At 51.0% G+C, this 24,536-nt stretch overlaps 1 protein-coding gene and 1 pseudogene across 1 annotated transcript in view; both read right to left on the bottom strand.

Annotated features, from left to right (window-relative positions):
• Positions 1-6,721: 6,721 nt before the first annotated feature.
• LOC132004664 (U4 spliceosomal RNA) lies at positions 6,722-6,788 on the bottom strand (annotated as a pseudogene).
• A 9,809-nt stretch (positions 6,789-16,597) lies between these two features.
• The window catches only part of GRB2 (growth factor receptor bound protein 2), a 72,612-nt gene continuing 64,673 nt past the window's right edge, over positions 16,598-24,536 (bottom strand). Inside the window, exons 4-6 of the mRNA XM_059378465.1 lie at positions 20,622-20,744; positions 17,893-18,061; positions 16,598-17,133 (exon numbers count right to left, since the gene is read on the bottom strand). Coding sequence (XP_059234448.1) covers positions 16,948-17,133; positions 17,893-18,061; positions 20,622-20,744 — 478 coding nt within the window. The 3' untranslated portion in view covers positions 16,598-16,947. The remainder of the gene's footprint in view (positions 17,134-17,892; positions 18,062-20,621; positions 20,745-24,536) is intronic.

The following is a 24,536-nucleotide window of genomic DNA, read 5'->3' as shown; positions in this document are numbered from 1 at the left end:
CAAGGTAGATGAACCTTGAAAACATTCAAAGTGTTTTGAATGTAAAAGAAAGTGAAAGAAGGGAAAGAAACCAGACACAAAAGGACTATTGTATGGTTCTATTTATATGAAGTATCTAGAATAGGTAAATCCATAGACATGGAAAGTAGGGTAGGGGTTCCCAAGGGCCAGCAGGAGGAGTGGGATGGGGAATTATTGTGAAATGGATACAAAGTTTCTCAAGGTAGATGAACCTTGAAAACATTCAAAGTGTTTTGAATGTAAAAGAAAGTGAAAGAAGGGAAAGAAACCAGACACAAAAGGACTATTGTATGGTTCTATTTATATGAAGTATCTAGAATAGGTAAATCCATAGACATGGAAAGTAGGGTAGGGGTTCCCAAGGGCCAGCAGGAGGAGTGGGATGGGGAATTATTGTGAAATGGATACAAAGTTTCTGTTTGGAGTGATGAAAAACATTTTAGAAATAGTGATGGTTGAAAAAAAAAAAAAGAAATAGTGATGGTTGTACAACATTGCAAATGGAATGAATGCCACTGAATTCTATACTTAAAAATGGTTGGGGACGCCTGGGTGGCTCAGTTGGTTAAGCAGCTGCCTTCGGCTCAGGTCATGATCCCAGCGTCCTGGGATGGAGTCCCACATCGGGCTCCTTGCTTGGCGGGGAGCCTGCTTCTCCCTCTGCCTCTGCCTGCCTCTCTGTCTGCCTGTGCTTGCTCGTTCTCTCTCCATCACTGACAAATAAATAAATAAATAATCTTTAAAAAAAAAAAAAATGGTTGAAAATTGGGGTGCCTGGGTGACTCAGTTGGCTAAGCATCTTTTAAAAAGAAAGATTTATTTATTTGAGTGAGAGAGAGTGAGCAGGGGAGGGAGAGGGAGAGAAGCAGGCTCCCCACTGGGGGCAGAGCTGACACAGGGCTCAATCTCAGGACCCCAAGACCACGACCCAAGCCAAAATCAACAGTCAGATACCCAACCAACTGAACCAACTGGGTGCTCAATAAATATATCTTAAAAAAATCTTAATTATCTTAATTATAGCATGAATCAGAACTTCATTCTTTTATATGACTGAATAATATTCAATTTCCATGTATATACCACATTTGGTTTATGCATTCACCTTTTGTTTTAAATTTATTTGATATAGAGAGGTCGCAAGTAGACAGAGAGAGAGGGGGAAGCAGGCTCCCTGCTGAGCAGAGAGCCCAACATGGGACTCGATTCCAGGACCCTGAGATCATGACCTGAGCTGAAGGCAGAGGTTTAACCCACTGAGCCACCCAGGTGACCCTGCATTCATCTTTTGATGGACATTTGAATTATTTCCACTTTTTTTTTTTAAGATTCTATTTATTTATTTGTCAGAGGGAGAGAGAGAGAGAGAGCACAAGCACGGGGAGATGCAGGCAGAGAAAGAGGGAAAAGCAGACTCCCCGCTGAGCAGAGAGCCTGATGCGGGGCTCCATCCCAGGACCCTGAGATCATGACCTGAGCCAAAGGCAGATGTTTAATGACTGAGTACCCAGTTGCCCCATTTAAAAAAAAAATGTTAATTTGAGAGAGAGAAGGAGAGAATGCAAGTGGGGAGGGGGCAGAACGAGAGGGAGAGAGAATCCTCAAGCAGATTCCCTGCTGAGTGGAGCCTGATGCAGAGCTCAATCCCAGGACCTCGAGATCACCACCTGAGCTCAAATCAAGAGTCAAACACTGAACAACTGAGCCACCCAGGCGCCCCAGATGTCATGTGCTTCTGCATTTACAATTTTCTCTTCTTTCCCTCAGCGTCTCTCTGAAGCCTGTGTTCCCCCTGCCCTCCTCCTGCTCCCACGCCTGTCCTGAGATAGGTCATTGGTCAGCTTCCTCCAAGTTTTGAGCTCCCTGAAGGTTGGCGTTGGTGACCTTCCCATTCTCTCTGTCTCCAGTACCTGGCACAGATCCACGTTCATCTGCTCCGTAGCTGGGGCGCCTGGCTGGCTCAGTCAGTAGAGTGTGTGACCCTCGATCTCGGGGTCATCAGAGTTCGCGGCCCATGTTGGGTGTAGAGATTACTAAAGACAAAAAAACAAAAAAACTTTGAAAAGAAAACCAAATGCTCAGTGGTTGATACTGTGGAGTGTAGGGATGGAAGAAACCGTACCCCACTCTGGCTTCAAATGAGATGATTTCCCTCTTCCACATCTGCCTCCAGTATTTATAGACCGGGGAATGTGGGTGGGGAGGAGGGTTATACTTGTCGGAGAGCTGAATGGGGAGAGACTGTGAGGCATCTTTGGATGTCTTTTTTTTTTTTCTTGCTCACCTTGGGTGTGTCCCCCTGTCCCCTCCTTGAACTCTGGAGAAAAAGAGCAGTCAGGGAATGTGGGGGATTGAGCCCTTGGTAGGCACGCAGGAACGGCAGGGTATCAGGGTTAGAATCAGCCACAAAGAGAGGGACAGAGCCCTACAGGAGCAGCGTTAAATTCATCAAAGTCCAGGGTAGGCTGTCCAGGGCTGGTCTGGCAGCTGTCCTCACAAACTTCCCAGGGGCACAGAGTCTTGGTTCATCACGCCAGCACCCTAGGCGTGGCCCTCACTGTCTGACCCAAGGCGGCAGCTGGGATTCCAGCAACAGAACCGAAGAAGGACTGAAGGAGAAGGGAATTCTGGGAGGTTACGGGGAGTTGCCACGTGAGACTTCCACTTGAATCCTACTGGCAAGAACTTAGTCACAGGGCCACACCTTAAAGCTAGGGTGACTGAGACAAATGGTCTTTATTCTGGCTAGTAATAAAGGAACAAGGTACAAATTGAGCATCTGCTACTCTAGAGGAAGAGAAGATAAAATGGCGGGTAGCCAGCCTCCACCGCACATGGACAGAGAGAAAGATGTATTGAGCAAATACCATATTTCCAGCATGTGCTCCATGTGGTATATATTACTCACTTCTCCCCAAACCCTAGGAGGCAGACGCCATATTCCATCATACTGATGAGGAAACAAAGTCAGAGGCGTTGGGTAACTCACCCAAGGTTACACAACTGTCTAGCGTGAGGACTACAAACTGCCATCGACTGAATGTGCGTGTCCCCCGCTGAACCCTGCCAAACCTGGATGTTGAAGCCCTAAACCCCAGTGTGATGGTCTGAGGACGTGGGGCCTCTGGGAGAGAATTAGATCTAGATGGGGTGATGGGACTGGGGTCTTCATGGGGGGTTAATGGCTGTATGGCCAGAGCTCCCTCTTTCCCACCTTGTGAGGAGGCAGAAGCGGTGTCTGGAGGAGAGCCTTCTCCAAATGCCAAATCTGCCAGCTTTGTGATCTTGGCCTTGCCGGTCTCTGGTATTTTGTTATAGCAGCCCCAAGCTGACTGACACAGACTTCCAGGCTCTTCCCGCCACATTCAGCAACAGAACCTTGGGTGTCACAGAGGGAGGGAGGTGGGGAGAGAGGCCAGTCATCTTTTTTTCTGAAGTTCAGACCAGCTTGCCAGGCCAGGAAAGGCAGCAAGGGCTTGGGGGGTGGGGGAAGTCCTATTTTTTTAAAAGTATTTTTTCCTTGTTTTCACCTCTTAGGGTAAGGGATGCAGCTGGAGAGCAGGAGGACAATGTTGTCACTGGTCTGGTCCTCACAGTACTGAAAACAAGACGACTGTGCGAGGAAGAAGTAGAGCTCCGAACCCTTGGACAAACCCCTCAATATTGCCTCTGGGTGTCCGATCCCTCGCTCATCCTGTGAAGGGATGATGGCAGGCTAGAGCAGGGCTCATCCTGTGACAGAATCGTCAGGGAGCTTTGAAAGAATTGTTTTTCTTACATGTGTATTTCCTACTTTCCCTTTTCTGTGAGGTTCCAGAACCAGCTATTATAGCCAATAATGTTATTTTTTTAATTTTAATTTTTTTTTTAATTAAGTAGGCTCCACTCCCAAATGGGGCTTGAACTCATGACCCTGAGATCTGGAGTCGCATGCTCTACCGACTGAGCCAGCCAGGCGCCCCATTTCTTTCCTTCTTTCTTTCTTTCTTTTAATTTTATTGTGCTAAGCACACTTAGCATGAGATCGACCCTTTTTCTTTTCTTTTTTTTTTTTTAAGATTTTATTTATTTATTTGACAGAGAGAGATCACAAGTAGATGGAGAGGCAGGCAGAGAGAGAGAGAGAGGGAAGCAGGCTCCCTGCTGAGCAGAGAGCCCGATGCAGGACTCAATCCCAGGACCCTGAGATCAGAGTCATCAGGCTTAACCCACTGAGCCACCCAGGCGCCCCGAGATCGACCCTTTTTAACCTCCATGTGTAACATACGTTACTGTTGCCTGTAGGTCCCATGCTGCGCAGCAGGTCTCTGGAACTTCTTCGTCTTGCTTAACTGAGACCTAATGCCTGTTGATTAACCACCCTTTTAGTCTTTGAGTCTGTGAATTTGACTACTTTGGACTCACGTCAGGGGAATCGGGCAGTCTCTGTCCTATGACTGGCTCGTTTCACGGAGCGTAATGTCCTCCGTGTTCATCCATGTGGTCCCCGTACTGCAGAGTTTCCTTCCTTTTTAAAGGATGAGAGTATTCCTGTGTGTGTGTCTGTGTGTGTCTGTGTGTGTGTGTGTGAGAGAGAGACACACACACACACACACACACACACACACTTTCTTTATTCATTCATCCCCTGATGGATGTCTACTTGTGATTTCTCTCTGTCAAATAAATAAAAAAATCTTCAAAAAAAAAGAGATTTTATTTATTTATTTGACAGAGATCACAAGTAGGCAGAGAGGCAGGCAGAGAGAGAGAGGAGGAAGCAGGCTCCCTGCTAAGCAGAAAGCCCGATGCGGGTCTCGATCCCAGGACTCTGGGATCATGACCTGAGCGGAAGGCAGAGGCTTTAACCCACTGAGCCACACAGGCGCCCCAGTTCTATTTTTTTTTTTTTAACTATGCTATACCCATCATGAACCCATGACCCTCAGATCAAGACCTGAGTTGAGATCAAGAGTTGGACTCTTTTCTTTTCTTTCTTTTTTCTCTCTCAAATAAAGACTTTATTTATTTATTTGAGAGAGAGAGAGAGAGAGAAAGCACAAGAGAGGAAGGGTCAGAGGGAGAAGCAGACTCCCTGCCAAGCAGTGAGCCCGATGTGGGACTCGATCTGGGATCATGACCCAAGCCAAAGGCAGACGCTTAACTGAATGAGCCACCCAGGCACCCAAGAGTCAGACTCTTAGCTGGCTGAGCCAGTCAGGCACCACCCACATTGTATTCCCACCAACAGTACATGAGGGTTCTGATTTCTCCACATTCTCACAATACTTGCTGCTTTTGCCTTTTTTTTTTTTCTTGATAATAGTCATCCTGACAGATCTGACATTTTGTTCCAAAAAAGGCAACCTTTCCTCAGAGGTTACTTTTCTCAGGCTATAAAAGTGTTTGTAAGTTTATGGTCAAAAAGCATTTGTAGGGGCACCTGGGTGGCTCAGTGGGTTAAGCCTCTGCCTTCGGCTCGGGTCATGATCCCAGGGTCCTGGGATCGAGCCCCGCATCAGGCTTTCTGCTCTGCAGGGAGCTTGCTTCCTCCTCTCTCTCTGCCTGCCTCTCTGCCTACTTGTGATCTCTGTCAGATAAATAAAGAAAAAATATTAAAAAAAAAAAAAAGCATTTCTAAAAGAACTTGTATCCTTTGCTCAGAACAAAATGTTTTGAGCTAAAAAAAAAATGTTTAGAATTTTGTGCAAATCAGATTTTGGCACAGAGAAAGCCAGATTTCATGACCGGAGTCATTGAGCATCTCATTTAGCCCTTCACCTCGTAGACTCAGTCGTTTGCTTATTAAATTAACTCTGTGGGGAGCACCTGTTGGCTCAGTCAGTTAAGTTATCTGACTCTTGATTTCGGCTCTGGTCATGATCTCAGTGTCATGAGACTGAGCCCCGTGTCGGGTTCCATGCTAGGTGTGGAGCCTGCTTAAGATTTTCTCTCTCCTGGGGCACCTGGGTGGCTCAGCCATTAAGCGTCTGCCTTCGGCTCAGATCCTGATCCCAGGGTCCTGCGATGGAGCCCTGCATTGGGCACCCTGCTCAGTGGGAAGCCTGCTTCTCCTTCTCCCTCTGCCCTGCTTGTGTTCTCTCTCTCACTCTCTCTTTCTCTTTCTTTCAAATAAATAAGTAAAATCTTAAAAAAAAAAAAAAGATTCTCTCTCTCCCTCTGTCCCTAACTTCACACCCCCCCCATGCACTCCCTCTCTGATACAAAAATAAAATAAAATAAAAAATAAATAAAATAAAAATAAAACAAAGATTAAAAATTCTGTGGGGCCAGTCCCAGTGCAGGGAGATCTCAAAGCAGTGGAAGACCCTACTCAGAGCTGCCCTACTTGTGGAGTTTAAATTTGAGATTTAAACACAGTTTTGTCCCTATGAGACCAACTGCCAAACCACTTCAAACAGTCCAGGAATTCAGTAGGAAAGTGAGATCAAAACCTGTATCAAGAAATCAATACCTTCCCGTATACAAACACCCAGCAGTGAGACGGCATGACCGAAGAGGTCTGATTTCCAATGTCAACAAAAGAGATAAAATATCTGGGGATAAACATCACAGGAAACATGCAAATCCTCCCCGAGGAAAACTCTGAAGCATTCCCAAAGGACATGAAACTGAAAAGAATGTGCTGTGTTCTTGGAAAGGGAAACCGACCATCATAAAGATGTCAGTTCTTCCAAAGGTAGTTTATAAATTGAACATGATCCAATTAGCAATAATCGCGCCTCGGATAAACCTCATTGGCTACGATACTGCCACTGCGCAAAGCTAAATTGAACATGATCCAAATAAAAACATCCAAAGCCTTTTTTTCCCCCCCTAGAACTAGAAAATATGAAGTTTACCCTGAATGCATGAAGAAGCAGAAGAGCCAGGAGAACTCTCGAAGGGAGAGAGGTCGGGGAGGAGTGGCCCATCAGACCCCCAAGGCTTCTGGGAAGCCTCGGAATGAGCATGGCGGGCGTACCCAGCACCGTAATGGAAACTTGGTTGTAAAATGCATCCTCTCAAATCTGACAGCTGACAAAGGACCTTTTTTTTTTTTTTTTTTAATTTATTTGCTTGCTTTGGAGAGAGCGAGCGCAAGCGCAGGGGGCGGGAGACAAAGAAGGTGCAGCAGACGCCCGGCTGAGTGCAGAGCCCAACACGGGACTCGATCTCACGACCCTGAGATCATGACTTGAGCCAAAAATCAAGAGTTTGATGCTTAACCGACTGAGCCACGCAGGTGCTGCTGACCATGGCCCTTTTAGTAGATACTATCTGACCAACTGGGTAGCTTTCTGGAAAAGGACAGCGGGGTCTAGGGGTCTGACCTCACACCCATCACCAGGGTAGACTTCAATGGGTCCAAGGTTGAAACATAGAGGAGTGAAAATACGGATGAATTCTTTTGCCCTTAACAAGAATGGGAGCTGTGGGCGGGCCCGGGAGGACGGGGAGCGTGCATGGATTGCCAGGTTTGGGAGCTGGCAGCGAGGAGCCACAGTATCCTGGGTGAGCCTCGCGGAGTTTGGGGAACCGGGTTTCTTGAGGCTTAGGCAGGTAGCTTGTGTAAGGTCTGCTCCTGGTTGCTCCCAGAACGCAGGAGGCAACCTGTCCCAGGCGGCCTGGGGTCTGGGTCCTCACCATGGCTCTGTGGCTCCGGACTGCAGGTGAGAGCGGCCATCAGAGGGTTACTGAAGAGGGGCGCTGGGCTTGGGGGTGGCGGGAGGGCGGGTCAAGGAGGGGGCCTGCCTTCAGGAACAAAGAGCCTGGTGACACACCCGCTAGAGCAAAAGGCAGGCATTTGGGTTTCCGAGGCCGGGGCGGAGCAAGCAGAGCTCACCGGGAGCTGGTCAGGAAAGGCTTCTCAGGGGGTGTGGGGTGCGTGGAGGCAGCGAGTGGTCGGACTGAGGGTAAGCAGATGGCAGAGAGGGAGAGAGCCCCCGACCTCGGAGCAGAGAGAGACATGGACGCTGGGTAAAGCATCCCTACATCTCAGAAGGGATGTAGGGGCCAAAGAATTGGAGAGTTGCCCCAGAGAACCAGGCGCAGACTATAAAAGGCCTTGAATGCCAAGATCATAATTAGTATGAGTCCCAGAGCACCTAATAGTTTGAAAACACCTACGCAAAATCACCTTGGATCCTCGGGCCAATCTGATGACATTGGCTTTTATTTATTTATTTTTTTTAAGACTTTATTTATTTATTTGACAGGCAGAGATCACAGGTAGGCAGAGAGGCGGGCAGAGAGACAGGGGGAAGCAGGCTCCTGCTGAGCAGAGAGCCCGAGGCAGGGCTCAATCCCAGGAGCCTGGGATCATGACCTGAGCCGAAGGCAGAGGCTTTAACCCACTGAGCCACCCAGGTGCCCCATTTTTTTTTTTTTTTAAGATTTTATATATTTATTTGAGAGAGAGGGAGACAGAGAGAGAGAGAGAGAGAGAGCGAGCCCGAGCAGGGTGAGCAGCAGAGGGAGAGGGAGAAGCAGACTCCCCACTGAGCAGGGAGCCTAACAAGGGCCTCGATCCCAGGACCCTGGAATCATGACCTGAGCCAAAGACAGACACTTAACTGGGTGACTGAGCCACCCAGGTGTCCTTTCTTTTTTTTTTTTTAAGAGATGGGCAAAGGGATTGAAGTTTAAGGCCCTGGCCAAAGTCACATAGCCTGGCTTACCGCCCTGGGCCTCCGACTCCTGTCGTGCCCTTTCCCCTACATCACACCATTCCCGAGGGTCAGGTGTCTGCCCTGCATCCTGGAAGCTGGGGCAGGTTTCTCCGCAGAGGAGGGAAGAAGTGGCAGGGCAGTCACAGTTGGGTTGGGGCGGAGGCGGAGGGGCCGGCAGAGGATGGCCTCAGGTCCTTGAGGCACCCCCCACCTCTCTCCTCTTCCGCCCCTCCCCAGCTGCTTCCTCCTCTCCCCTCGTCCAGCCCGCAGGGCCTGGCCTTCCCCGGGCCCCACTGCATTCTGCCCTGTTCCCTCACCAAGAGCGGTGAGTGTGGGGTCCCAGCCAGGGCTGTGGCTTCGGGGCCCCCTCCAAGCCCACAGCCCCTCATCCTGGGTCCCCTGCTCAGATTCATGTCCCTGAGTGGCAGGTGACGATGTCCTGCTGCCCCGAGGCCTCTGTCTGGGCACACTTCCAATATCACTTGTCCCACCCTTTTCCCCACCTCACCCCCGCACCCCCTACTCCAGGGATCCCCGACCTACCAACCCCCGCGGCAGCCTCCGGCCCCCACTACTCAAGCAAGGACCCTGAAGGTCATTGGCACCCCTCTGAAGTGTAAGCTCCAACAGGTTTCCACTCTTGTCCCATTTTTTGTTTTCCGAGAGAGTGTGAGCAGGCGGGGACAGGACAGGGGGAGAGAGAATTGTAAGCAGGCTCCGAGCCTAGTGCGAAGCCTGGTCCAGAGCTCGATTAACCCACGGAGCCCCCCGGGCACCCCGGGTTTCCTCTGTCATAAGGCAAGCGACCGGTTCAGCTTGGCTGGCTGATCTACTTCGGACGGCTCTCGGGAATAGCAGCCCGCCAGCCCCACGACCAGAGAGGGCGAAGCCTGTGGCTTCCCAGCACTGAGGCTCCTTTGCTGAAGTGATCCCTGTTGATTTCCCTCGGCCTCCACCCTTGATCCCAATTAAAGCAAAAGCCCAGACCCTGGCCGCCTTCTCTCTCTCTCCCGTGACCTCACCATGTGGCCCCAGGTGTGCTGTGAAATTTCCAGGTCCTGTAAGTGGCACATCTTTATTTTTTCAGTTTCCTGACGGTTATGGCTGAAGGGCGCCTTGTCACCACAGTAAGAATCACGAGGGCCTATCCAGCCACAATACTGGGTACCGATGGGCTGAGACTCGCATGCAACACCTTCCTTCCTCCCCCCCCCCGCCCCCACGTCTTGCCAACCTGTCCTCCTAAATACGGCTAAGATCACCCAATTTCAATGAGTGAGAAGTGAGATGTATCTCAGCAAAGCTATCCTTAGAAAGCCCTCCGAGCCCCAGCGCACTCCTGCTGACCTGGCCTCCGCCCTGTGCCAGCTTCCTCCTCGGGGCCCGGTCTCCTTCCAATCCCACACTCAGCTCTTTCTGGATCTTGACTTGCCCAAGGCTTCCTCCCTGGGGTACATTCCTGTCCCGTCTCCACAGAGCAGTTATCCTGTCCAGCTTTTAGCTGGGTCTGCCTGCCTGGTCTTCCCCGAGCTCTAGACAGGTGGGAGCCGCTGCTGAATGTCCCCCAAAGTCCTACACTGCCCTCGGTCCTGGAACTCCTCCCACTGGGTCACTGTCTGGCTGGCCTCCCCGCAGGCCGGAGGTTGGGAGCGGCTGGATATGGCTGGCCTTGCTCACCAGTAGTGTCTCTGGGACACGGTATTGTTAAATCAGACCATGAATACGACGGCCACTCGGGGGTGTTTCCTGCACTCTTCTAAGTGTGAGGGGGGCAACAGTGCCCGAGCTCTGGCCCTGCCGAGCGCAGGTCGGGGAGATGGGCGGAGAGGCCGTCTACCCTCCGTAAGGAACCCGGGAGACAGCCAGAACGGCTGTAAGGAGGAACAGCGCGGTAGGGAACAGAGAGCGCTGGGGGCCAGGCGATTACGGATTATATATCGGGACGGCCTCTCTGGGCCGGGGACTCCTATTTGAGCAGAGGCCTGAATGGGCCACATGATGAACGCAGCACACTCCACCCCAGTGACAGATCAAGGACACCAGATGGAGGGTCAGTATAGTAGGAGGGCCATGGGCAGGCCGTGCCGGGGAGAGGAGCACGGCCCCGGGCACCGGTGGAGTCCGCTGGAGGACGGTCGGATGCCGGTCAGCCCTCAAGCGTCTCCCTTGCTCGCTTACCCCAGCATGGCTCCTGGAAAGTCAGGCTCGGGTGACAGCAGTAGCTAAGAGCCCCTGACGTCGGCGGAGCAGCACGGCCAAGTACAGCGGGAGGAGGGAACGAGGCGGGTCACACGGGCCAGCCAAGCCTCGAAGTGGCGCGGGTCACAATCCAGGATGTCACACGGCCACTTGGACCTGCGAGGAGGTTGGCACACAGCCCAGCTGACTGACTAGAAGGCGGGAGAAGCAGGCTGGGCTCTGCTGTCCTTCTTCACGCCCTTGAGCGATCACGAGCTCATCCGCCTCCTCCAGGAGATCCTGATTTGCTTGCTCTGGGCACCCATGCGCGTCAGGTCTCCCTCCAGCTCACGCCTCGTGCTGTGCACCTGCAGGACCCATGGAACCCTTGGTGCCCGCAGTGACATGGCCATTGCTTGGTCGGTGCGGAAGCCCAGCAAGACTGGCTGGAATCCTTCCTCCGTGAGGAAGCCTCCTTGAGGAGGCTGTTCAGTTTCATTCATTCATTCAGGATATTATTTATTTATCAGAGAGAGAGAGGGAGGGAGCACAAGCAGGGGGAGCAACAGGCAGAGGGAGAGGGGGAAGCAGGCTCCCCGAGGAGCAGAGAGCCCGATGCAGGGCCCGATCCCAGGACCCTGAGATCATGACCTGAGCCGAACGCAGACGCTTAACTAACTGAGTGGCCCAGGAGCCCCTGCTCAGGTTCCTTTACACCAGCATCCCGACGCCATGCCGGACTGGTTTCCAGCCCACACCTCTCCCAACCCTGAACCTCCTGCTGTGTGTAGGTGCAGCCTGCTGGTCCCAGCCCAGACAGCCTCCCCCAGGACCTGGCTCAAGTCCCATCTGCCCCAACCTCCACACCCCACAGCAACTTTGAAATTCTCTCCCGCACCGGCTCGCAGGCCCACAGGGGAGTCGCTTGGGAGGCAGCGTCGGTATCATGGTGCAGAAGCCTCAAGTAGGGTTATTTCCAGTTTCAGGCCGACTGAGAGCAGTGGTGGAAATGGGAAAGGAAATGCGCTCCGCTCAGCCTCTAGCTGGAGGGGCGGGTGCGTGCCACTGGCTCAAAGCAGAAGAGAACACCCCAGGCCCCAGGAACCCAGCTGACCGTGAAAATGGCTCACAGGCGGGGTCAACAGGCCTGAAAGGGAGGACGCAGCAGGGGAGGCACTCGGTGCCCTTTGATTCCTCAGCAGAGGACAGACCAGGGGAGGACCGAGAGCATGGCCCTGGCCTGTGCCCTTCATGCCCCAGGGCTCTTGCACACGCCCAGAGAGGACACGCCGGTGGTCCTGTGGGAGGCCTATCGGACTCAGGATGGCTGCAGTGACAGCTTTCTAAACCGGAGTTCTGGGTACATCTGACGAGGGGATGCAGTCTTTAAAAGTAAGACTCTCCTTGGAGACCGGAGACCAGTGTTACTTATGGGATGGGCCAGAATCAAGTCTTGCAAGGCTGTCTTAGTAATATCTTTTTTTAAGTTTTTAATTCCAGTTATCATACAGATTACATTAGTTTCAAGCAGTATCTTTCAGACGGGAGATAGTATGCCTTTAAATGAATGACCTTAGGGTGTCTGGGTGGCTCAGTCCGCTGGGGGCATCCAACTCTTGATTTGGGCTTGGGTTATGCTCCTGGGGTTGTGGGACTGAGCCTTGCCTTGGGCTGCGAGCCCTGTGCTCAGCTCAGTACTCAGTGCGGAGTCTGCTTGGGATTTTCTCTTTCTCTCTCGCTCTGCTCCTCCCCATCCCCACTCATGCTCTCTCTTTAAATTAAAAAAGAAAAGCAATCTTAAAAAACAACAACAACAACAACTAACTGTGTCAGTAGTAATAGGAAATAATATTGTGCAGTGACAGAAAAAAATCACCTGAAGAACTACAATGTAGCAAAAAGTAAGTTATGGCAGAATCTGGCCACAGACAGGGGAGCATTTTGTTCCACTCAGTAATCTCATCTAATAAAATCCTCACATGTCTGGGGACACCTGGCTGGCTTAGTTGGGAAAGCACACGTTGAAACCCCCATTGGATGTAGAGATTACTTAAAAATAAAAAAAACCTTGGGGCACCTGGGTGGCTCAGTGGGTTAAAGCCTCTTCCTTCGGCTCAGATCATGATCCCAGGGTCCTGGGACCGAGCCCCGCATCGGGCTCTCTGCTCAGCAGGGAGTCTACTTCTCCCTCTGACCTTTTTCTCTCTCATGCTCTGTCTCTCTTTCAAATAAATAAATATATATTTTTTAAAGTAAAGCCATTTCTATTAAAAAAATAATAAAATAAAATCTTCAGCGGTGGAGAACCTGGGTGGCTCAGTTGGTTCAGTGCCCGACTCTTGATTTCAGCTTAGGTCATGATTTCAGGTGGTGGGACTCTGCTCTGTGCTGGGCATGGAGCCTGCTTCAGATTCTCTGTCCCTCAGCCCCCAATCACCCTCCACACACATGCTCCTACTCTTGCTGAAGAAAAAAAAAAAAATCCCCAAGTCTCATTATTTAAAAAAAAGAAAAAGAAAAAAGAAAAAACCCCCACCCCAGGACATGAGTTTTAAAACTGTTTTAAAAGTAGTGTTTGGAAAAAAAAAAAAAAGTAGTGTTTGGAAGGCTCTGAGTACCAAGTGGGTTAGTCAACAGCATATCCGAGCTGTCGGCACATGGGATTTTTCTTCCTTCCTTAACAGCGACAGATAGACCCAGTTACAATGGTGGTTCAGGATTCTCCTGTCAGCCATCTTGGTAGTAAGCACAGGGCTCCCTTGCCACAGGGCTCTGGCTGGAGGGAGGGGCCTATGGTCCCTGGGATTAAGCTTAAGAGCCCCCCAATGAATGCACAGTATCCCCTTGTGCTTTAATATAAAATAGAGCTCAGACCTGGGGAATTTGCATTTCATGGCAGTTGAGTGTCTTAGGAATGAAAGTGTTCCCAGGGTGCCCAGATACAGTCCCACTCTCATTTTTCCCAGTTATCCAGGCACTTTGGTAAAGAAGAGTTCAGCCTGAAGATCCCCTATGGTCAGCAGGTCAAGGCCACTTGTGCCCCTTGCCTTGACCTCTTTCCAACATCAACCGTTTGGGTGGGCCGCAACCACCATGCCGGAGGACCAGAAGGCGGGGTCTGGGGCTGCAGACTGCCGTGAAGGCCTGGGTAGGATTGGTCACTACGGTCCCCTCTACAGTCTCGCTTGAAGATGAGTCTGTGACAAACTCCCAGGTCCGTGAGCAGGTGCACTTGGGCTCCAGCTGCTGCAGGTCACTGAAGTGAGCGCAGGAAGAGGGAGCCTTGAGGCCACTTGCCCACCTGTACCTCTGTCAGCAGCCGCAGATGAGCTTTCCAAGGTGGAGTCCTCCCCGAGGTGCTCCCACCCAGATGCCTTCCCAGGAATTACAGCTCCATGGCGGAAGGGGATAGAATCAGCAAGAAGCCTGTGACCGAACCGTGCAAAAGCATCGACCTTCCCATTAATTACGATGCTACTCTGAGGCCAGGAGTCAGAGAGAGCACAGTCTCACCGAGGCGGTCATGGCCTGAAGTTCTCACCTCAGTGGCCCCGCGTTGGAAGCATCTGCACAGCAGATGGTCTGCACACAGGTGGTCTGTGAGACCGTCAGTGTCCAGCAGGACGGTGTCAGGTCAAGTTCCATCACCGAGGTCATCGCAGAAAAGCGAAGTTACAACTACCACCCAAGTAGGGGACTGCCCATGAGGTAGCACAACACACTCTACTTACGAACGGGACCAAGAACCTAAGTGGAAATTGCTTGGGTTTAGTTTCTGTCCATGCTCTCCCTAAATACCACCGTCTGGTCTACACCAGCCGGCGCGGTGTGGTTAGGCCTGGCCTCAGCCACCATCTCCCAGCTCCCGAGGGTGCTGGCTGGGCGTCCACACTGTGAACAAGCCCCAGGGATTCCGATGAGCTGCTGAGTGTGGGCCGCGCGACTCTCGGAGCCCAGCAAGATCCATGCGCACCCCCGGGGAGCTGGGCTAGCGGGAAAAGAGGACACGGGAGTCCTGCCTGACGCTTGACATGGCTTTTAGGTTTTTATTTTAAGTAAGGTGGAAGGGGGGGGCGGAATAAAGAGAAAAGATACAGAGTGAAGAATTCATTGGATGTTTATTATTCACAGTTAATCACTACCTACCAAATGCTATCCGCGGAGTTAAAGGATTAAGTACATAGGTCTTTTTATTTAAACACTGATTTTTTTTTAAATATATACACACACATCTTCGTTCAGCAAGGCTTCATGATATACACCAATTCCAAAATAAAACAATCAAATGGTCCAGGTGTAGAATGCCAGAGATTCCTTTTATCATCACCGAGGAAAGAAGCTACCAGAAAGAGAGCGAGAGGGCGGGCGCTCTGTCCTGAAGAGCAGCTGCCTCCGGGGCCTGAGCACTCCAGGCTGAGTCCGGCTCCATAAGCAGAGTCCAGGGGAGACTCCAATCGACCACTTCAGAACCCAAAGGCCGTCACCAGCTCCCGGGGAGCCCTGTTTTTGATGCGGGCAGGGGATCGGGAGGAGAAAGTTCACAGGCACATCACTGCGAGGGACAAGCAGCTGACAAGGCGGAAGAGGGAGCTCTGCGATGGCCTTGGCCTTCCTACATTTCCCACTCGTCCTTCCCCAACCGCCCCTGCTTCACGGAGACACTTGCTTGGGGGAGAAGGGGCAGCAGCTACAGACACAGCCCACTGCAGACGGAGCCTCGAAAACCCGGCTGCTGCCCGCACGCTGCCCTCGTGCTCACCCGGGCAGGTCAGGCAGGGGACACAGATGATGAAAGCCATGAACGGATACCTCGGATTTTCAGAGCAAGAAAAATGAAAGCTCCCAGACTCCACCTCAGTGTGGGAACACAGTATATAACCCGATCCGGTCACAGAGCGACAACTGAAGTCCCTTAGGCTCTCCTGTGTTTGAAACTTGCAGGCTCCAGGGTGTTTTCTCTGGGGGGCGCTGGAGCGGAGGGGGGGCAGGCAACAGCTGGGTTTGCAAGGTCAAGGGCTCTCCCCCCCCCCCCCCCCCCCCCCGCAGCCAGATCCAGTCCGAGGTGGGAAGCGCTGGACAGAGCCGGACCATCTCCTCCTTCCCCAGCAGCGGCCGGCACGGCACCCCCGGGACAGCCACAGCGGACTCCAGAGGGCTGACAAACATTAAAGCTGAACCTTAAAGACTCGCGGCTGAGAACAGGCAGACCGCCCGCGCCCCCTGCCCGCACCCCCTGCCCGCGCCCCCTACCCATGCCTGGCTCCTCCACCTGCTCTCCCCTCCCCCGGGGGAGGACTATTTACACAGAGGAGGAGACAAATGGGCTGAAAAAGCTCCGGACTGTCTTTAACTTATTTTAAAACAAATAAAAAAAACACCACTCATAAGCAACTCTTGAAATAAGGAAAAAGGCACTAGGAAAAAACCAACATGCTCAGTAATGCCATGTGGAAGGGAAAACAACGTAGAAAAGAGACCAAGGTTTTTAGTTTGACTCTGTTCAGGAAGCCATGAGGGGACAGTCCTTCCTTCTGCCCCCGCGCTCCATTTCCAACTTTGTCGCAAGACCCTGGCGGCCGGGGGGCTGCCCCCCACCCCCGTCTGGCAGGAGCCGCCCAGCAAGGGCCGCCGGCCGGCCGCCCTCTCCTGCCCTCTCCTGCGTGCGCACGAGGAACCCAGCCACGGCTGTCCTTCCTTCAGTCACTCGACTACAACAGACATTCTGCAGAGAGAAAATACCAGCCTGCTTGGTTTCTTTTCTTTTATTATTGGCATCAGCTAGGACTATATGTGGCATTAGACGTCATGCACTGATGGACAGAAGAGGAAAAGGATGAAAAAGAGGACAAAGGAGGAACAGGAGCAGCGGTGAAAATTTGTAATAAAAACTCTTTTCTTAATTTATAGGTAAGTTTTGGCATTTTTATATCCAACGCCCCCTCCCACCCCTCCCAAAGTTCCAACCGAAGTGAGAGGGTCACCAGGTGACCCCGACAGGTGTTCTGAGCTCCCTCACAGGCTGCTGTTAAGGCAGCTCGTGGGTTTCATTCTTTTGTTTGAAATTTTTCACTTCCTTTAAATAATCTCTTCTTGATTCTTAGACGTTCCGGTTCACGGGGGTGACGTAATTGCGGGGGAACATGCCGGTCTGCCCGTGGCAGGCCCCTTTCCACCAGTTGGGGTCCGAGTTATCCATGACGTGGATAAAGTCTCCCCGGCGGAATCCCAGCTCTCCATCCTCCTGGGGATCAAAGTCAAAGAGGGCCTGGACGTACGTCGGTTGCTGCAGAAGAGGGGCGGGGAGAGAACACCTGCTCGGTCTCTGCCACGGCCAGCCCCCTGCTGGGGGGGACTGGTCACGGGAGTGCGACCGCCCTGTGCCGACTCCTCCACGTTTCCCGCGACAACCTCCCATTTCTACCCTCCCCCACCGCTGTTTATCTTTCCAGGTTGTTGGTCTACCCTACGTGGGAGCAGGCTACGCTCACCACGGCTCCCGACAGGCCAGAACGTGCTAGGGCTCGTCCGCCACGGCGTGGAAGCGAGCGCGGGCCGTCAGGGAGGACCTTGGGCAACAGCAGCCAGGCTCTGGTTTACAACCCCAGGCTTGGAAAAGGCTTCAGTTCCCATCGGTTTATTGCTTATGAAGTCCTTAAGGTTTTATGGAGTCGAAAGGTCAAGAGCTTGACTCCAGTCAGGCGGGGCTCCCCCTAACACAGCGCTGGGGCTGCAGGCACAGGAAGACGGGAACCTCCAAAGCGAGGTTCGCCTCAGTACTTGCTTCCGGGGATACATCAGCGGAGGGTGTTAAAGACCGTTTTCCCACAGAGACATAGGTGGTACCTGGCAACGCACCGCCTTAGAAGGGCAGCCTCTGGGAAAGGCAAAACCATTTTGTTTCGTTCTACACACCCGTAACACAAACTACAGGCAATACTTTGAATAGTGAGCACAGAAGGCCCAGGACTCCTTCAAAAAGGCGCCTGCCCGAGGAGCTACTCTTAATTGCTGGAGATGATCCCGATCTCCCGAGGAGGCTCACCTGTGGCACCTGTTCTATGTCCCGGAGGAATATCTGCTGGTTCCTGGAGACAGATGTCGATCTGTGATAATCTACCAGCTCGTTCAGGGAATTGAATTTCACCACCCAGAGGAAATACTTTCCTGCTCCATCTCGGAGCACCTTGAAGTGCTGCACGTCATTTCCAAACCTGGGGAGGGCACAGAACACAAACGAAAGCAGGTCAGAGGGCTCAGTCCCGGCTACCAGGGGGCCGTGTGCCCATCAGATCAAGGAAGCGTCTTGTGAGAACTCGGATTCCGGCAACACTTCTCACGGCCCAAGGGGCCCCAGACTGCAGCACAAACACAGCTCCCTGGCTGCAGTTAGGACGCTGAGTGCTCCAGAGAGCCCTCCGGGGGACTGATGATCACCAGTGACAATAGTAAGACTCCTTGCCAGAGAGGGAAACCCTGTCCATCAGGTCAATTCTGAAGATGTCTGTAAAATAAAGGATGTCCTCACCTATGCCGTGTCTCCACGTGCCCTGCACTGTACCAAGCCAAACAGAGTCTTACTCAAGGAAGAGTGTGACTTCATTAACTTTTCAAGCAAAAACCAAACCAAACAAACGCCCATTAAAACCTTAGGTGATATTTAAAAGCTACAGGAGGTGGGTCAGGAGAAGAGCCGGAGGGACTGGACACACTTTCAATAGCTCTCCTGCAAATGGAGTACAGATCATGTTTTCCGTTTAGGGATTTTAGTTCTACTCATGGGCGAAAGGTCTCAGAATGGAACGTCGTGGGCCAATAAATACAAGAGGCCGAGGTACCCGGTGCCCCGAGAGGTTTCTCCATCACCGAGTAACACGCCTTTCCTTGCGCAGGCCCGCAGAAGTGGGATTGCAACTGGGAGCGGACCACCCCCGACAACCAGGCAAAGCTCTGCCCGTCTTGCTCGCTGCTGGGTCCTTGGCACGGACCCCAGCACCCAGGCCTCCAACGGCGCTCTAGGAAGACATGTAAATGAAGGACACCCTGTCTCCTCTCCTTCAGTCTTCAAGGGGGAAAGAAATGACTTCTTAAGAACCACCCAGTAGGTGGCAGCACTGGGCTTCAAGTAGGCGATCCCAAGTGTTAGAACCGGAGCTGCTTTTTCACTGGGATCCAAGTCCGCGGTGAGGAAGGCAGACGCACCCACACCAGCACCCACACCACAGAAGCCCACTCCCACGGCTGCCATGCAGACGGTTTCCACAAGGTGCACAGGGTCCCAGACAAGGGCCTGTTACCGGCCATGGTGTTTTTCATCACTGACTCCCATCCTGAGACTAGAGAAACGTTTTAGAGATTGGATTCTGGAACCTCTTTTGAGAAGGTCTTTGTGTCGTTAAAGGTGGTAATGACATCTGTTTCAAATTTTATTTCTAAAACAATAAACGCATGGATTTTTAAGTTTTTATTTGATAAAATGGAATAATGGTCTGGGAGCTCGCCAGCAGCTACCACATGAGCACGCGCAGCGACTGGTGTAATCAAGGCCTCCCCGGCACGCGGTCGGCTACCCCGGTGCGGCCGTCAGTCAATTCACTCGCGAGTAACTGCTTGCACTCCCCGTTCTGGACTGTTTTCCACTTGGGTCAGTGTGAAATGTAAGGAAAACAGATGACAGATCCGGTTTAATATTTTCATGCTGGGACTAAAAACTGACTTCTACTGGACACGTATCTGTGTGGTGGTGTAAATGTGGTCTAAAACCACCTCCCATACTTTCACTGAGAAAAATATAAAAATTAAGTTTAAATCTACATTTCAAAAAACCTATACTGGTCCTAAGAGGAAACAAGATCAATTTTGAAAATGGAAAAATCTTTACATTGTGTGCAAATGGCAAATAAACTATCTTATGGTCTTCATGTAAAAATAATCAAGGTGATCTATGACAGTGATCTGAGTCTCCCCTCCCCCGCTTTCAAGTTTTTAAATTCTAGTCCATTAACATATAGTAGAGTATTAGTTTCAGTAGAATTTAGTGATTCATCACTTACATATAACACCCAGTGATGTGGGGTTCCTGTGGCAATATATTACCTAGAAAGGACCGAGTCAAAACACACATGGAAATGACAATTTGATTAAAAATCCTTATTTTGCAGACGAGAAGTGATGTGCTTGTAATCCTCAAATTCCAATTTAGGTTCTCCACAATTCCTGGGGTGGTAAACTCCCTGCCTTCCCCATTCCTTGCTTACCAGCTCCTCTGCACATTTTACCACTGGGGAAAGCAAAACACTCCTCCACCCTTGTGGTAACCTTTTAAAGTTCAATTGAGAGGCCCAGGACGGTGGTGGAGGATTTAAGCTAGACATCTGGTAAAGGTCCCCCAAACCAGCTAAAAGGTGACCAGTCATACTGACAGAAAGGGCGGTGGGGATCCCCTAGAGGCCAATCGAGGAAAGAGGCATGTGCAAGCGGAGGGCACAGTGGAGGCCTGGGGGAATAGGGAACATGTGACCAACTGAAGACTGTTCCACTCGGGAACCGACACTCCGTACTGGAAGAACGGATTTTTAAGAGCAGCCAGATATTACTATTTTACAATGCATTTTTTCCCCCAGAAATTACTATTTTAATGTAAAATATTCTGCTTTAGTAAACCACTATTTAGGCTAAACCTCTATCGGTTGGCAACCTTCGGTGTGTGTGTAGCCAGACACAATTCCCATCAGCAGGGAGAGGCCTCCGGGGACCAGAGCGGGAAGTACTTACTTGACAGAGAGGGAGAAGTCCCCTGGGGCACTCTCACTCTCTCGGATGAGAAAGGCCCCGTCATGCCGCTGTTTGCTAAGCATTTCTTCTGCCTTGGCTCTGGGGATTTTGCCAAAAAACCACCTAAGGAAGGAAGACAAGCCAGTCAACATCTGCTTCCCCACAAAGAGACGGGATATCCAGCCTCCAAAATGTGAGTAACAGAACACTTCTTGCCAAAGGAAGGGGCCCCCCTTTTCACCCTCCAGTGTCAACATGTCCCACAAACCACTCAGTCGGCTTCTCTCTCGAGACACGGACCATCTCCCTTCAAATGCCTTTACCCTACCCTACTCTCCAGAAAGTGACTCATGAGGCATGACTGTGGGCCACTCTTCTTAAAGAGAAAGATACTTAAAGCTGGGCCTTCTGGGCCGGAGCCCACCAGGCTCCCTACTGACTCAGGGCACCAGGGAAAGCCCAGGTCTATCAGTATGAAGCACTGGAAGAACCGTCTAAGAGACAGGCCTCTTCTCGCAGCCTTTTGACAAGGTCGAAGCTTTGCTACAGTGGGATTAAAGTAAACAGAGGCAGGAAACTGGAAGGCCCCGAAACTGGAGACGGGGCTACTTCTTGTAACAGCCCAAGGTGAAGAGGTTCAGGCCTTGAGAGAGAAGCCTCTGCTGTCACAAAGGCAGATTTTGTGACATCCCTCTCGAGGCCTCTCTCTGCCATCACTGCCAGGAACTTCTGGGCACCAGCAGCGACATCACAGCTGATCCTACACAGAGGCAGCTGGCAGCAAGACTCGGTTTTTTCACTGAAACAGGTTATAGGTTCTTCTGCACCCAGTGCGAATTCACCTTGGCCACAAGTGGGTGAATTCAGGCAAAACTATGGGTGCAACTGGCCCGTGAAGGAGGAAGGGGAGGAGGGAGGGGGAGAGGAGCGGGAACGGTGAGAAAAGCTTAAAGTCACAGCCGCTATTTCACATGAAAACCATTACTAATTAGGAGGGGTGAACTGCCGAAACAGTGTTCTCTCTTCAAATCTGTCTCTAAGCGCTGTTATTTTCAAAAGCAGTGATATTACTTATAGCTAATAAAGACCTATCTGGGGCACCTGGGTGGCTCAGTTAGTTAAGTGTCCGACTTGTCGTGATCATGAGCTCGTGGGATTGAGCCTCAAGGCCCTGCATCTGGCTCTGTGCTCAGCAGGGAGTCTGCTCCCTACCCCTGCACAGTCTCTTTCTGAATCAATCAATCAATCAATCAATCAATCTTTTTAAAGATTTTATTTATTTATTTGACAGAGAGAGGGGGAGGGGGGAGGGAGAAGCAGGCTCTCCACTGAGCAGCGAGCTCGATGAGGGCCTCGATCCCAGGACCCTGGGATCATAACCTTAGCCAAAGGCAGATGCTTACCCACTGAGCTACCCAGGCGCCCTCAATCAATAAATCTTAAACAAACAAACAAACAAACAAACCAACCAAAAAACCTCAAACAGAAAGAGGTGAGCTGCTGGCTGGATCTGATCAGAAGCTGCCATTAATTGGATTAATCTCTGAATGTTCTTAAATCGACCTTCTTGTGTCTTTCTCACTTTGAGGACTACAATGCCACCAGGCTGCTGAGCAGCTGCTAGGATCTAGCTTCTAGAACTAAACCAAAGACAAGCCCTCCAGTGCCTGGAAGTCAGGCCACACAATAGAAATTACACATTGATACAACAGAATCATCTGGGACTAGGAAAGGCCGGCGGGCGATACTGAGACCACTGGGAGATTGTCTCCAGTAATCTCTAGAGCCTTCAAGTCTGTGACTCGCCTGTGGGCAATAAACACGGTGTGGGGAGGGGTCAAGTCACTGGGCAGCCCTCTTCTCCTCCTCCCAAGCCGCCAACAGCGGCCCACCAAGCAGGTATTTTCCTTTCTTTCCCCCCACCCCCGTTTTAAAATAATGACTATGAATTTTTAAAACTGCCTAGATGTTCAGGAAGTGAAAAAAGACTTCCGCCGCAGCTCCCCAGAGTGCAGGCAGCTCTGCGCGGTCCTCGGCCCGCTCGGTGTCTGATGCGCACGCGGACTCGGCTGCAGGGCTTTCCAGCCCCCAGCTGAAGATGAGCTCGGTTTTATTCTCAGCAAAAAAAGATAAACTTCAGTGAAATAGAGACTCTAAACTGGAACTTTCCAAGACAAAATCCCAGACTGAAAAATAGAAAATCAGCTGCAGACCATTTTATTAAAGCCTTCTTTTGTATCTGTCTCCATTTTTTACTAAATTCTGTCCCTCTTTCTCTTGAGGATGTCCCACAACATAAAGGGTACCGCACTGCATGAAGAAGAGCGGTCACTCTCCGTTAAGACATTTCAACAGGGGCACCTGGGTGGCTCAGTGGGTTAAGCCTCTGCCTTCGGCTTGGGTCATGATCTCGGGGTCCTGGGATCGAGCCCCACATCGGGCTCTCTGCTCGGCAGGGCACCTGCTTCCCTTCCTCTCTCTCTGCCTACTTGTGATCTCTCTCTCCCTCTGTCAAATAAATAAATATATATAAAAAAAAAAGACATTTCAACAGTGATGAGTGTAACTACATGGCTACAGTCAAAATTTTAAAAATCTTTAAAAGATGGGTTTGTACTACAACACAAATAGCAAAAGAGAAAGCTAACTGGAGGAGATGGCTCATTTTCCAATTTAATTCTTCATGACATTCCACAGGCTTCCATCCATATGCACCCAGTGTGAAAAGCTCGGATCTGGACCCACCCCCAATGCGCACGACAGTGTGTTCCAACAGCAGCCAGTAACTGCTTCCTCGTCTGTGTTTAACTTGTTACCTCGAAAGCTGTATTAGGTCCTACTCCACTGGAGACTTCCCGCTTCGGAGCAAAAACTGAAGGCGGGGCGGGGGGGGGGGGGGGGGGGGGGGCTTGGTGCTCGGTGCTCTCCCGCTGCTACGGGAGGGACATGGACCCTGTACTTCTGGATGTCCAGTCACAGAGCAGTCCTGGAACACGATGTGTGCCCGCAAGGCCAACCACTCGGCCGCCCCATGGCCACGGGTCCCTTCAGCAATAAGGTTTCCTGTTTCAGAGCGTTGCCCAGGGTGCGGGGGTGGGGGGGGGGTAAGCACTCCCTGCCCTTCAGCTAGACTCTGCAAAAAACACCAGCACGGAAGCTCCCCTGGAGGCTTTCCCATCAACTCTCCTTCCAGAATTCTTTAGAGTGGACCTTTACAGAGGGTGAGGCAGGGCAAGAGTCTTCCTCGAGGGCTAACCCAGCAATCAGGCAACTGGGGCAGTAACCAGTGCTTTCTGAGGAAGGAGGCCTTTCCTGTGTTTTCTCAACAGTCGGATTCAAATGGCCTATGTCATTTCAAACAATCCGAAGGAAAACAAGGACACGGAGCCATAGGCATTTTATTTAATATAAACATTACAGAGTGGTGATTCACAGACCTGTACCCCTGGGGATAAAAATATATGTTTATAAAAAATACAAAATTAAAAAAATAAATAAAAAAATAAATAAATAAATAAATAAAAAAAAATAAAACACTCCAGAGAAAAAAAAAAAAAAAAAAAAAAAAAAACCACACATTACAGAGTATGATATTCTGCTGAATTCCCTTTCAGCCTGGAAATACGAAAATGAAAAGGAACTGAGGTTGATTTCCATGATTACTGGATCGCGTGCAGAAGCCAGCAACACTATGGGCCCTTGGCCCAAATATGTCCAGTTTCTGACTTTTACAAAATGTTTCTTAAAAAATATTTTATTTGAGAGAGGGAGAGAACATCAGAGGGGAGAGGGTCAGAGGGAAAAGCGGACTCCCACATGAGCAGGGAGCCCAATGTGGGACTTGATCCCAGGACCCCAGGATCATGACCTGAGCTAAAGGCAGTTGCTTAACCAACTGAGCCACCCAGGTGCCCT

Source organism: Mustela nigripes, chromosome 16, assembly GCF_022355385.1.
Source record: "Mustela nigripes isolate SB6536 chromosome 16, MUSNIG.SB6536, whole genome shotgun sequence".
Lineage (NCBI taxonomy): Eukaryota > Metazoa > Chordata > Mammalia > Carnivora > Mustelidae > Mustela > Mustela nigripes.
This window is presented reverse-complemented; position numbering and strand designations above follow the sequence as displayed.